Raw genomic sequence first — 13,003 nt, forward strand, 5'->3', positions numbered from 1 at the left:
AAAGCGCACAGTTTCAGGTTCACAGTTCAAATTGCATAGTCTTCTGGAGTACTACTGTTACACAGAAACTGGAAGTTTCTGTTGCACAGATGTCCTGCCCTCTTATTCTGGAGGGCGTTAATAGACATCAGCAGAAAATGACCTTGCTGTTTCTGAAAACATGACTTGTACATCAAGCTTAATTTCCCTCCATCTGCAAAATCTAGTTCGTATTCCTAAAAATGAGATAGCAAAGTACACTTCTGTGTATGAATTGATCTATGTTTGTGTACTCATAGGCTTTTGGACACCTGGAAGATGTTTCAAAACTTAAAGAGCGGAAAGTGGTTGGTTACAAGTGTAAATTTTGTGTGGAAGTCCATCCAACACTTCGAGCCATTTGTAATCACCTCCGCAAACATGTCCAGTATGGGAATGTCTCTTCTGTGTCAGCTACAGTAAAGGTGAGAATTTCTAAACTACCGCAACTTTTTGCATTGTTTAAAATTAAGGACTCATGGAAAACCTGTGGAGGGCTCTTGTGTCGTTGATGGATTTTGAGTCAGTTATTCTAGTTCTGCATGATTTTTTAATCTAACTTTGAATTCTTGGAGTGCACGCGGTTTGTTTTAAGGTGTTTTAACTTTTTTCCACTCTTGATCTAGGGGCACGAAGACTTTAATTCTCATTTCTTCTCAGCCACAAAGGAGTTGATGTCGTTGATGACCAACAGACTTGTTTTATGAGCAGGAGGCTTTCTCTCAGCTACTGTGGGCTACTTTTCTACTTGGTTAAACCATAAAAGAGATGTTTGTTGTTGTTGTTGTTTGTTTGGTTTTTTTTGTTTTGTTTTGTTTTTTAAAGAAGGGTAAGCGTGCAGATTCAGGTGGATGAAGTTGCTTATGGTATGCCTTCCCACAGGAATTTTCCTTGCTGGCTCCAAACAAAATGTTCAAATGGCCAGCTGAACCATTGGTACCATTCAGGTGATTAGCTGTAAGCATGTCGTTCCTTTCTCCCCATGAAAGAAGATGTCTTGTAGAACATCTCCAAGGATAGACTGTGCTACACAGTCTGATTTCTACTATATAGGCATGGGCAGAGCAAGTACAATAAGGCTGTAGGAAGTATCAGTGTATCCCTTCTCCTTGTGCTGCAGTTTGGTGAAGATTCCTGCTGCAGGTCTGACTTAGGATGCTTCTTTCGTGACACAAGCTAAGTTTTGTAAGGAAGCAGAATCCTTTGGGGCCTCGCTCATGCTCCCTCCAGAGAGCTTTCATTGCCCTACAACTGCCCTTCTTTTACTTTACCTGACAGTATTGACAGACTGGGCGGCTTCCCTGCTTTCGGACTATTTCTTCTCTTCCCTGCTTCTCATATGAATTTAATTGGGATCAATGCCATCTTTTGAATAAAGATACTATGCAGCTGGGAACAAAATCTGAAATCCAAGGCTAAAAGAACATGATACATAAACTCTTATAGGTTTTTTAAGTTGCTGCAAAAATACATGCTTTGTTTAGAGGAATGAAAGGACAGGAGAGTTAAGAAAGTGAATAAGAAAATACGTTTATTTTTTTAAGAAGATTCCTAGAATCTTAGAGTACCTGCTTCTTTCTTGTGAATCTGACACCAATGGGCAGCTACATAGTAAAGCAGACAAGGCTATTAGTTTGTGGAGTAGCCATGCTGTAAAGATACATGAAAATGAGCTGAAGTGAACTTATCTTAGCAAGTTTTCACTCATCAAACCTAGATTTATATAAAGACTATAGAGAGAAAGCTGATTCAGCTTCTTGTCTCTTCGCATTATTTGACTATCAGGAGACTCTTATTTTAAGCTATATATATGTTGCATTTCCCCCCCAGGAGTAGGCCTGTTTTTCCAGGAAGCCATTAATAGGGATATATTTAGAAAAATAATGTAGTGGGAAAGCTAGGTATTAAAATGCACACATGGGAAAGCCTGAGGGGCAGAAGGGAGAGAGAATTGATGGCTTTGGGGTGGTATGTGTTTTTTAGCAGGAAGCTGAAGATTCTTCAAACACAACTTTGGAGGGTTTTGAGGGAGCCAAAGACCCTGGCATTCTGGAATTTGCAGAAGCTGAATCTGGAGCATCCTTGGAAGATGAAACCAGGCCTGGGGGCTACCACTGCAGCCAGTGTGACCGGGTTTTGATGTCTATGCAGGGTCTGCGATCTCACGAGAGGAGTCACTTGGCTTTGGCCATGTTTGCCCGAGAAGACAAGTACAGCTGCCAGTATTGCTCCTTTGTCTCTGCTTTCAGGCACAAGTAAGTTGTGGCTTTCAATTTTGTTTTCAAAAGAAACTCTGACTAGAACTACTGTTCTGTAGGTTGACATAGGAAAGCACCCTCAGACTGATATTGAGCAACACTACTCAACACTACTCTCAGCATTCAGGTGTCTTCTGCACAGGAAAACCTTTGACCGTCATTGTTTATGATTCCTTATAAAAGGTCACATATTTATAGCCTGAATTTTTTAAGCCCCTTTTTGTTGCATGTAGAGGAAAAGCATGCAAGAAAATAATGCAGCTTCTTAAAGTAGGTGAACAGTGAATCCCACCAATTATGAAACCTTGCCACATGCATGCAATTTGGCAAGTGAATAAGAGTGAAGTATCATTCTTTTTAATCTTTAGTGTATAGCAAGCTTCTGGTGTGCATAACTACATTGTTTACAATGACTACAACTTTTTGACATCTGAGTTTCCATTTCTCATGTTAGATAGCTATTATAAACTTTCCTTTAAAAATAGACTTTTTTGTTAAGCATGATGTTTATAGCTTGAAACTGCACATTTCAATTTCATACAAGCATGGCATATATGTGACTTCATCAGTCTGTTTCCTTGTCTCATGCTGCATAGTGGAAATATGAAGTCATAATAAATAGGCAGGTTCCTTCAGATTTTCTTCCTAGTGATTGACTTTGCCATCAGCTTGGTAATATTCTGTATTCATGTACATCGCATGCCAAAAAAAGGCAGTTAAAGGATATTTTCTGAAGGCATCTAGAACTGACAGAGAAACTTTCTTCTGGGACATATCATACACGTGACAAACATTTTCTCTATATTCTGGGAAGAGAGCTGCTTCCTTACTATCTTAACGAGAAGAGATGATCCATGTACTCATTCACTATAGGCATTAATAACACTGTTGGATACACACTGAAATTTGGTGAGGACTGCAATCAAATGCATATGGGAGGGAAAGCACAATAAAATGCATTTTTATACTCCTTACTTAGAAAGTAAGATTTCTGTTGGTATGGCATGGCAAGCTGATGACACATGTTGAAAAGATACACAGGATTGAGCAGTCAAGAATGAAAAAGGGGATGGGGGAAGGGTGGATATCTCACATTGCAAGGGTGACAATGAGAATGCCGTTACCTCATTAGGCCTGCTGTTTACCTAGTCAACTGGTTTGCTTCCAAAACCAGACGTGTTCAGTCTGTGGTCATTTTGTTTCCCACCTTAGCAGTGAATAAAGTATTGTGCTATGAGTAGAACAGTTGATAAGCTAGGGAGTGGTGAATGACTCCACTGTTGTCACTTGATTTGATAATAAGTGTTACTACTGTTGATGAGGTGGTCTTCATCTTCTATTTTTGATGCAATTACTCTCATGGGAAATAAAGTTTTTGAAAGAAACCAAGTAAGTATTTAACTCATCTACTGTTCTTCTAAATCTCACCTGCCCTTGGAAGAATGGTGCTGGCAACATACGTGATCATAAATGCAGTTTTAAATATTATTATGTCAAACACCTTAAGGTATGTATTACAGAATAGTTTGAATATGTATACATCTTTGTTAGATTGTTTAACTGTACAACAAGATCATTCTTTATCAACTACTTAAAACATGTTTTTGATTTAAGCAACAGCAGGTAACAAAGAAGAAAAATTGGCTCACCCCTTCCAACAACCAGTAACAGCTCAAGAGGAGTGCAATCTCTATCCAGAGAGATACTGCTTCCTTGGCTGCTAACCCTTAAATGAGGGTGAGGAGGGGTGGATCCAGGCTCCACCCCTTCTGGTCACTCAGGTGCATTGCTTGCACCTGAGCTCCCTGGGTTAGCCACACCTTCTCACCTGGTGCTCAACCACTGGTTCAGGCTGTGACCTGGCAATTCCACTGCAACTTCAGATGTTCATTGTCTTAGTATCTAGGACATTTATTTCCCCATTAACCCAGAAAAGCTGTATATTTTGTCTTCCCACAAACTTCATCCTAATTTTTTTATTTTTATTTTTATTTTTTTAATTGTATTTGTGGCCCTGAGGAGACACAGTCTTTAGTGCTCTTGTAAACCAGAATTTTCTGGCTGAAGCACAACAGTGTGGGACTAAAGATCCAATGATAATCTGTAGTGAGAATAGGCTGGCATAACCTACACTTGACTTGCTCCATAAAAGCTTGATGACTGAAGTAAAGCAAACGGAAGTAAAGCGTGGCTAGAATTAAATTGGTAGATGCGGGCATCGTTTTTTCAAATGATTAGTACTCCAGTCTGCACTACCTTTTTGTTCCATCACCATGTGTAAGGAGACTGAAATTAACCATAATCACAAAACGTTAGAGTTTCCAAGGAAGAGGACTAGTTTACAACGTAAGCTGAGGCTACCTGCCTAGTACCTTAAGATTGTGAACTGATGGCTGTGATCCACAATGTGGGAGCTGCAGAGCTCTGCAGGACTTAGAATGAATTTGATCTTCTGTTACAAACTGTGGAAAGTGCCCTTTTTCCTTTCAAAAATTCACTAAGCTGTGACAAGAAGCCACAGAGAGAGCAGGTTGTGATCACATCCCCATATTCAGGTTGTCAGTTTCCGTAAAGAAAGTAGAGGCTGCTCTTAGCCACCCCTTCTACTCTTGTTGGGCTATGTTCAGAACCTCCCTCACTGTTTTTCTGGAAACTCTGTTGCCTTTTAATCCTGGAACTCATCATCTGCAGCCTGCTGGCACCCTCCCCAGAGTAGGATCGCTAATCTGCTTTTGCTGTAACCAAAAGAAGGCATCCTCATTAAAGCTGGTCAGAAATATCTTTTTTTATTATTATTATTACTTTTCTATCTTTCTTTTTTTTTTTTTTTTTTTTTTTTTTTTTTTTTTTTAATACCATCAAGAGGACAAAAAAGGCATATTTTCACAAAAATGTCTGCTATGAAAAGAGATGTCTATAGTGATAATTCTACTGTTCTTATATATTTCTTGTTTCTATCAACTGGTCTTTTTAAAATCTGGATGAGGTATAATTTAATTTATACTAATCTTACCCTGGAAGTTTATTTAAGTGGCTAGCTTTCTGCGTAACAGAATTGGTGTCAGCTCTGCTTCTTTTCTTCAGTTTAGATTCTGCTTTATTCTGTAAGTGGACCTGTTAAGTTTAAAGAGATAGTTGAAGAGTTTCATATTCCTCTTATTTAATTTATTACTGCTATGTTTTACTTTGCATTTAGAGGAATAGTTTAAATGCTTTACTCTTTTATGTTTCCCTTTTCTGCCTTTTCTCTTTTTCAAGTCTGGATCGTCATATGCAGACTCATCATGGACACCATAAGCCGTTCCGTTGCAAACTGTGCCCATTCAAGTCCTCTTACAATAGTCGCCTGAAAACCCATATACTAAAGGCTCATGCTGGTAAGTTTTCTCTTAGTTTTGCAGTGCAGCAACAGAAATGGCCTATGTATTCTTGTTGCTCATCAGAGATCCTGTGTTTTGTCACCAAATTTGGGTAAGATTTTTATGGTAAATCAGGATTGGCCAACCTATGCACTTACTGGAATTGGTGAAAGTTTGGATAATGTTTCTGGAAAGACAAGAATTTTCAACAAGATGAGTACTTAATAAATTGCCCATTCTATTTTCATTGTTGGAAATGATAAATGAACTTATTCAGTCCACTTACACCAATGTCTTAACTTTGTTATATTTCTATTTATGTTTGTGCTTTAGCTGGGACAAAGCTTGTGAAGTGAATGTTGGTTTTGGTAGACTCTCATGTGGCTTTCATGGTAAAGCCAAGGACTGCATACTTCAGTTCTATGTACAGCAGAACATCATCATTCTGTTATCACACATGGAAAATTATCTTGCAGTTCTCTGTATCGCACTGCAGAATACATAAATATATCAGTGTTGCTGATGAACCAGAGTTGGGAAGGGGATGTCATGCAGGATAGGTCATCACAGAGTATTGCACCTTTGATTATTAAAAAGCTTGAGATTCAGAATTTCCTGGTAGGTGTCCTGTGTCCATTCCTTGGCCCTAGACACTTGACACCATCACAGGTCATGTGCTGAAAGTTTATTAGAACACTGGAGTCAAGAACCGCTGGCTGTGTTCCCTACTGTTGCATCTTTCTGGTTAAAAAGATGAAGAAACAATTCCCAAAAGGCCGTCCAAATGTGCAGTTTAATACAAATAATAGAATATTGACTGATCTAAAAAGAACGTGAACTAGACCAGTTGTCCCTGGTTACTCAGAAATAGAAACTACTGGAACAGATGACACAGGGCTAGAAGTATGTTCCTTCTCTTATTGTTTATGTCTCACTATACTCAAGTTGGAATGGAGGAGGAAGATGTGAAAATGGGGAGAAAAGGCAGAAAGAGTTCATAACTACCTACTGATTTTTTAAAAAGAAGATAATTATCACTATCATTTAAGGCACTTTTTGTAGATAAAATACAGTGGAGACTGATGATCTTGGTTGCACTCAATTTCTGATGCTGGTTTCAGATGTAGAAGAACTTGTTCCAGGATCCTTTTCTGTATTTTGAATAGGTGTTGTTGATTAGCTGGTCTGTTGCCAACCTCATAATGTATGGGACTATGGCATTCTGTACCTTCTAGGCAGTCCAACTGTATGCAGCAGTTCTTGTTTGTAGAATCCCACATCCTTTATGAAGATGACACAGATCTTCATCTTCACCAGACAGGGTGTTTCCTTTTTCTTTTCTAAAAGTGGACTCTTTTTGTTACCTTGCTTGAACCTGCCTGAATTTTAGAGCCAAAGTTTGCATGCAATTGCTATTTATTTCATACTCCTCTTCATGTATTGATTTATTTATTAAGAATTCATGTTATTGAACTTGACTAGTGGACAGTCCTTGAAGGACCATGTTTTGCATCATACAAGAACACAATTTCATGGTTGCTTGGATAGTGTTTTGCACAATGACTTGTGTAATAAGGTTTTCAAAGACTTATGGTCTGTTTCTGCCTCAGTCCATTTCTACCAGATATTCGCATCACAGAAAATTACTTGGATGTTTTTCAGTCAGAGTTTTGCTTTGTTGTGTTTTGAGAGTCAGTACTTCAGAAATACACACACTAAAGAATTTTCTTCAGACTCCCCAGTTTTTCAGTGATGCAGTGGTTTTCTGAACTTCTTTTGTTACCATTTTTTCTCTTGTCAATCATCTCATTATCAGTTTATCTAGAAGTAGAAATTTCTTTACCCCTTTATTTATTTGTCTAGAGTCTCCTGGAGATCTTTAAAGTTCAGTAAGATCTTAAAGTGCCAGAGCATTGTGGCCCTGCTCGCATTCTATGTAATCTGGAACATCACGCTCCACGTGTTGGTACTGTCCTCTCCCCTCAAATTTCTACATGTATTTATTTGTGTGTATATTAATATGATTATTAAATGCAAAACTAGCAGTTGAAAATGCACTTTAATGAGCAAAACTATAGTCTTACCTCTAGAATAAAATACATCCTTTCATGCTGATATTCTGCTGAGCTGTTTTTGATGAATAGTGGATGCATGTATTAGTTGTGCCCAGACTTCTTAATATGTTATGTGTTTCCTTTAATGTTTTCTGATGCTTTTAAGCTAATGGTTGGTGCCCACTGTTGTCCAGCAATTTCTTATTCTGACAAACTATGAAGGTTTATATCTGTATTTCACTGATACTATATACTTTGGGAATTTCTTGTGGCTGTGTATTATCCTGTTCCATTAAGTACGTTTTTGTACGTGGTATGCAAAACATGATTTTTTTTTTCTGTTTGTATAAAAGTAATACATAATTCTGATGTAATATGCAGGTGAGGAATATTATTTGAAAACAGATAAGACAATTTCTCATTTCATCAGTTTGGGCTCTTTCAGATGTACCAAAAAGGCTTTCTGAGAGTTTGTGTTTTATCCCAAATACTAGCATAATTTTTCTGGGAGAGAGGGTTGAGTGTTATGTTTTTTGTATAATAATATTTTCAGGTGTGCTTACTCTCTGACTTGCTTAAATAAGCATGCTTACACGTTCCCTTTTGGTTCACATACTTGTGGTGTTGGAAATGATGCTGTTTAAGAACTATGTTTGCTAAATTTATTGAGAGACGGAAAACATATTCTGCCTTGTTCATTACCAGATCTGTTGTTCTTCTGTTACTGTTCATGAGTATTTCACTCCAATATTAGTTTTGGCTCTTCGTGTACAACTCGTATGTGGCCAGTGTTACTCTTGTACATGGAAGTGGCACTTCCAAAACAATAACTTGGCACCTCTGTAATATCACATTGTTTCTGTTGGGACAGTTTCACTTTGTGTTCCAATTGCCTCCATGCTTAATGCAAAACAAATCTTATCTAAGGATTTGTTTCCCTTTGTTTTGCTGTCTCTGTAGCTTGGAATGTGTTCAAAATTAAGTTCACTACTGTTCATTACTTCTGTTCTTTCACTTCTTTTGGTGCTTTTTCATAACACGCTTTCACATAGCCTTGCGGATATGCACTTTTCTTGATATTACCATGTTTGCTTCTTGCTGTAAACCAACCTTGACTTGGTTACCAGTTTTGTTCAGAATATTCCTGCGTAGTGGCAAGTTTTTTGTAAGGAAAATGCGTTCTTCCCCAAATGTAAATGCTTTTTTTTTTTTTTCCCTGCACTTTTTTTCTTTTTTTTTCCCCCTCTTTTTTATTTGAGGGACCTCTGTTAGCATTTTCTAGTGTCCTTCTTGCTTCTTTAAGCTGCATGCAGAACAAATTACTTCACCTTCTTTAGTTGCTGTGCTCCCCAAAATGTTTGGAAAGGCTGTAGTTCAGTGACTCCATTTTCATCTCAGAGTCTGTTTTCTTCTCATACCATGCAACACAGACATGCTAATAGTTTGGTCTCTGTTTTTGGCATCGATCACTTTACAAGGATCTACAGATGTCCAAGAGATGGAGCAAACTCCATATTGTTCCAGCAAGGAAACGCACATAGCTTGTTCTCACTGGGATCAGTCTGGTGCTGAAGGAGTCCATGGGAACTTTACTGCCAAGTTCAGTAGGAGAAGTATGGGGGCCCCATTTTGTTTCTTTTGTGAGCTGATGACTTGCCTGTATTTCGCTCACCCAGGTGAACATGCCTACAAATGTTCCTCCTGCTCATTTTCCACCATGACAATCAGCCAGCTGAAAGAGCATTCCTTGAAAGTGCATGGGAAAGCACTGACACTACCAAGACCCCGCATTGTCAACCTTGCAGCCTCACACGCCCACCACACCTCCAAGAACCACACTCCTGCTGAAGAAGTGGAGGACTCTAATGGTAAGAGGTGCCTCAGAGCAAGAATTTAATTTTCTAAGGTGCCACTTAATATATTGATTAAAAACAACAACCAAAAAACTCCCCACCCCCACCCCCCCAAAAAAAAAAAAAAAAAAAAAAAACAAGGAGCAGGCAGCTTGTTTAAAAAGCAGCTTCATTTGATCATTAATAAAAATCAGAAGTTGCATCAAAAACAAGTATACATGGTAATTTAGGACAGTTTCTTGATCCTCATTAGTGCATACCTCATTAACTTGTCCTGTCACCAGTTGACCTTAGAATATGTCAGTGCTGGCTTTACTTCTTACCAAGATTCAAATTGCAGAATTTTTTCAAAGGCAGAGCTTCTATTGGTAGCTAGTGGGAAAAGGATCATCTAATTCCATCCACACTCCTGAAAAACAGCCCTTTGTCTTGTTAGAGAACTTCAGTGAAATCATAAGCTTAAGCTTAAAATGTGAACATGTAATGATAATAAAAGTAATTATTCCTCTTGCTCTCACTACAGAGGACAAAAAAAGTACATCTAGATAGTATGCTGCATCTGCAAGAAGGAGAATTCAAGAACTGTTTTCTTTTGTATATTTTCCTTGAAAGCTGTTAATTATTTAGTGCTAGAGGAATACCCAGAAGATACTTAGAAAGCAGCAAAGGGTGCTGTTTACAGGCAAAATGCAGACTCATAGAAGAGATTTTGTATGGTACCACAGGAAGTGTGAAGACTTCTTAAGTGCTAGAAAATGAGGTATGTTTTGGGTGACAGTTCCTGCCAAACAATAAGAGAGTAGGTCTTTAGGCAAAAAAAAACCAAACTGATTCCATACATGGAACTGTCAACTGCAAAGACAGTCAGAGGTCTGGAACACCCCTCCTTCAAAGACAGGCTGAGGCAGCTGGGCTTGTGCAGCCTGGAGAAGAGAAGGCTCCAGCAAGACCTCATTGTAGCCTTCCAGTACTTAAAGGGAGCTTATAAATAGGAGGAGGATTGTGTATTTTCATGGTCAGACAATGACAGGAAACAGGGCGAACTGTTTTACACTGAAAGAGAGGAGATTTAGTCTAGATATTAGGAGGAAACACTTTCCTCAGAGGGCAGTGAGGCCCTGGCACGGCTGCCCAGAGAAGCTGTGGTGCCCCATCCCTGGAGGTGCTGAAGGCCAGGCTGAATGGGACCCTGGGCAGCTGAGCTGGTGGGGGGCAACCCTGTCCACAGCATAGGATTGGGGCTGGGTGGGTCTTTGAACATAAACCATGTTAGGATTCTGTGATTCATGGATGAGTTGCACACAGGTGGAGAATGTAGGTGAAGCCGAAAAAGCTTGCTATATGTTAGAAGTGGGGAAAAAACAATTCTACCCAGAAGTGTGAGGGAAGTTTTTGGTGGATTTTTTCATTCATTTTTGTTTTCTTATCAAAAATATGTGGTCTTTTGTTTGTTTTTGTTTGATTGTTTTTTGTTGTGGTTTTTTTGGGGGGTTGTTTTTTTTTTTTTTTTTTTTTTTTTTTTGTTTCTGGCAAAGGGAAGGAGGGTTTTAAATATTATCAGTAGTTTTTAGTGGCGTTTTTGGTGTACCATCTTCCCTTCTTTACTATTTTGCCCACAAAAATAAGTGTGAAATGCAAAAGAGAGGAAGATAAAGAACTAAGTGGAAAGGAATTTAAAGAAAAAAGTAATCAGCAAAGAAACACATATTTGAAGAGAGAAATGAAAAATATTTTTGTGGTTAAGCAAGTCACTTCTGGAGTCAGAATCAGAATCTTATCAAAAGATATTGACCAGCTGCTCTCAGATGCCTTTTGTAAAGAGGTTGTCTGGAACAGTACGATGAAGACTTACTAACAGAGCTTTTATTTTTGCTAATGCTAGCTTAAGCTAATCCAACAAGCAGAGTACATCTTGTGATTGTATTGTTTTTTACTGCATTTAAAAAAAAAAAAAAAAAAAAAAAAAAAGTTCCACTGCTGACTTTCAAGGAGTGGAGAATAATTTTTAGTGGCTGTCCTTTCTGATGTGTTAGCGATCTTTGGATAGTAATAGTGCTTTTGAGACATAAAGAAGTAACAGTGGTATGCTTCCTTCTTTTTTTGCTTATCCTAGGAGCTCAAAGGCGTGGTTAGTGAAGTTAAAAGTTCAATCACAGGTCTCTGTGGAGGATAATTTTATGGTCTTTAACGTAAATTAATAAAAATATAATCTGTTAACAAAAACACCTTAGGAAATTGTCTCAGTTACTCAGGACTGCATTGGAGCCAGAAATGAAGGCAGAAGCTGTCCTTATTAGCATGGTCATCTTTAGAGAGTTATTGGTTAAGACACTTCGACAATTTCATTTTGACCCATTGTGGAACTAGTCAGATGAGGTGTTATAATAACAATGTTAACATTTTCAACCTTGTTTGAGGAAGGCATAACCTGTTTTAAGTATTCTATTTTATTTCTTTTTTTCTTTATTTTTCATGAGGAAGTTGGCTTCAGTTTGTGTTAGTAATGGAGGCTCTTATGACACAATTTTGAGTAAATCAAACTAGATAAGGACTTGTCCCAGTAGTAGGAAATGCACATCTCTTTGAGCAGCTCTCATGTACAGCTGGAGGTTACTGGAAACAGGACTTAGAGTAGTGTAGTTGGAATTTTGATTTTATTGCCGTATATAAATGAACTATATGTGGGTTCTTATCAAATTATTTCATTTGGGATGTGAACTTGAAATAGGGAATGGGATGAGTGGCAGACAAAAGGCTGCCCTGCATTGTTACGGGCCTGCTTTGTGGGTTGGTAGGTATGAAGCTGTTAGTATAATTGAAATGGCTGTAGAAAAGATTTGGTTTTGCTTGTGGATCAGTAGTGTAGTTGAAGTAAGAAACAGAGCAGGATGCCTTGGAGAGATTTGGGGAGATAGCAGAACTCATTGTTTAATGAGATAAAAATGGAGAAAAGGGGAAAGGGAACCAAACTGTAAAAGGAGAATCCTTGTCTGAATGGAGCAGTTCTGGGATAAGAGCAAAAATTGTTTGCCAAAGTGCCTTTCTTAGGACAATTTTTAAAATTTATTTTATATTTTGTCAGATTGATTCATTCTGTAAAAAAAATGCAAACATATTTAAATTTCTGTACCTCAGTTCTCTGTTGGTAGCAGCAAGAGTGTCTGAAGTGTTTATATCCTAGATGTTTTGGGCAACACTATCATTAGAAATACTAACAGCTGCTTGTATGCTTCTCTCAAGGCAAGTAGTATAAAAAGGTGTCTGCCCATCTCAGATGTGTGTCACCTGTGAAGGCTTTCTTATAGAAGCACTGCTGGAAGATGCTGTTTTTTGTATCCCACCTCTTGTTCTGCATGTTGTATAATTATTTTTTTATATGTAGTACACCCTGTTTACATTGTGCCCTAATCTAGGTATCTATGTAGATGTAAAACAGTCAATTCTTCTTTTTTTTTTCTTTT

General features: G+C 38.2%; 1 protein-coding gene across 9 annotated transcripts in view; it reads left to right on the top strand.

Moving 5' to 3' along the window:
- The window catches only part of ZNF462 (zinc finger protein 462), an 87,940-nt gene that overhangs the window by 45,049 nt on the left and 29,888 nt on the right, over positions 1–13,003 (top strand). For 6 of the 9 annotated variants that reach the window (XM_015849603.2, XM_015849607.2, XM_015849605.2 and 3 more), the window contains 4 exons: positions 279–443; positions 2,002–2,273; positions 5,535–5,653; positions 9,366–9,557. In XM_015849603.2, coding sequence (XP_015705089.1) covers positions 279–443; positions 2,002–2,273; positions 5,535–5,653; positions 9,366–9,557 — 748 coding nt within the window. The remainder of the gene's footprint in view (positions 1–278; positions 444–2,001; positions 2,274–5,534; positions 5,654–9,365; positions 9,558–13,003) is intronic. The other 3 variants (XM_032441160.1, XM_032441161.1, XM_032441162.1) reach the window with 3 other exon arrangements.

Source organism: Coturnix japonica, chromosome Z, assembly GCF_001577835.2.
Source record: "Coturnix japonica isolate 7356 chromosome Z, Coturnix japonica 2.1, whole genome shotgun sequence".
Taxonomy (NCBI): Eukaryota; Metazoa; Chordata; class Aves; order Galliformes; family Phasianidae; genus Coturnix; species Coturnix japonica.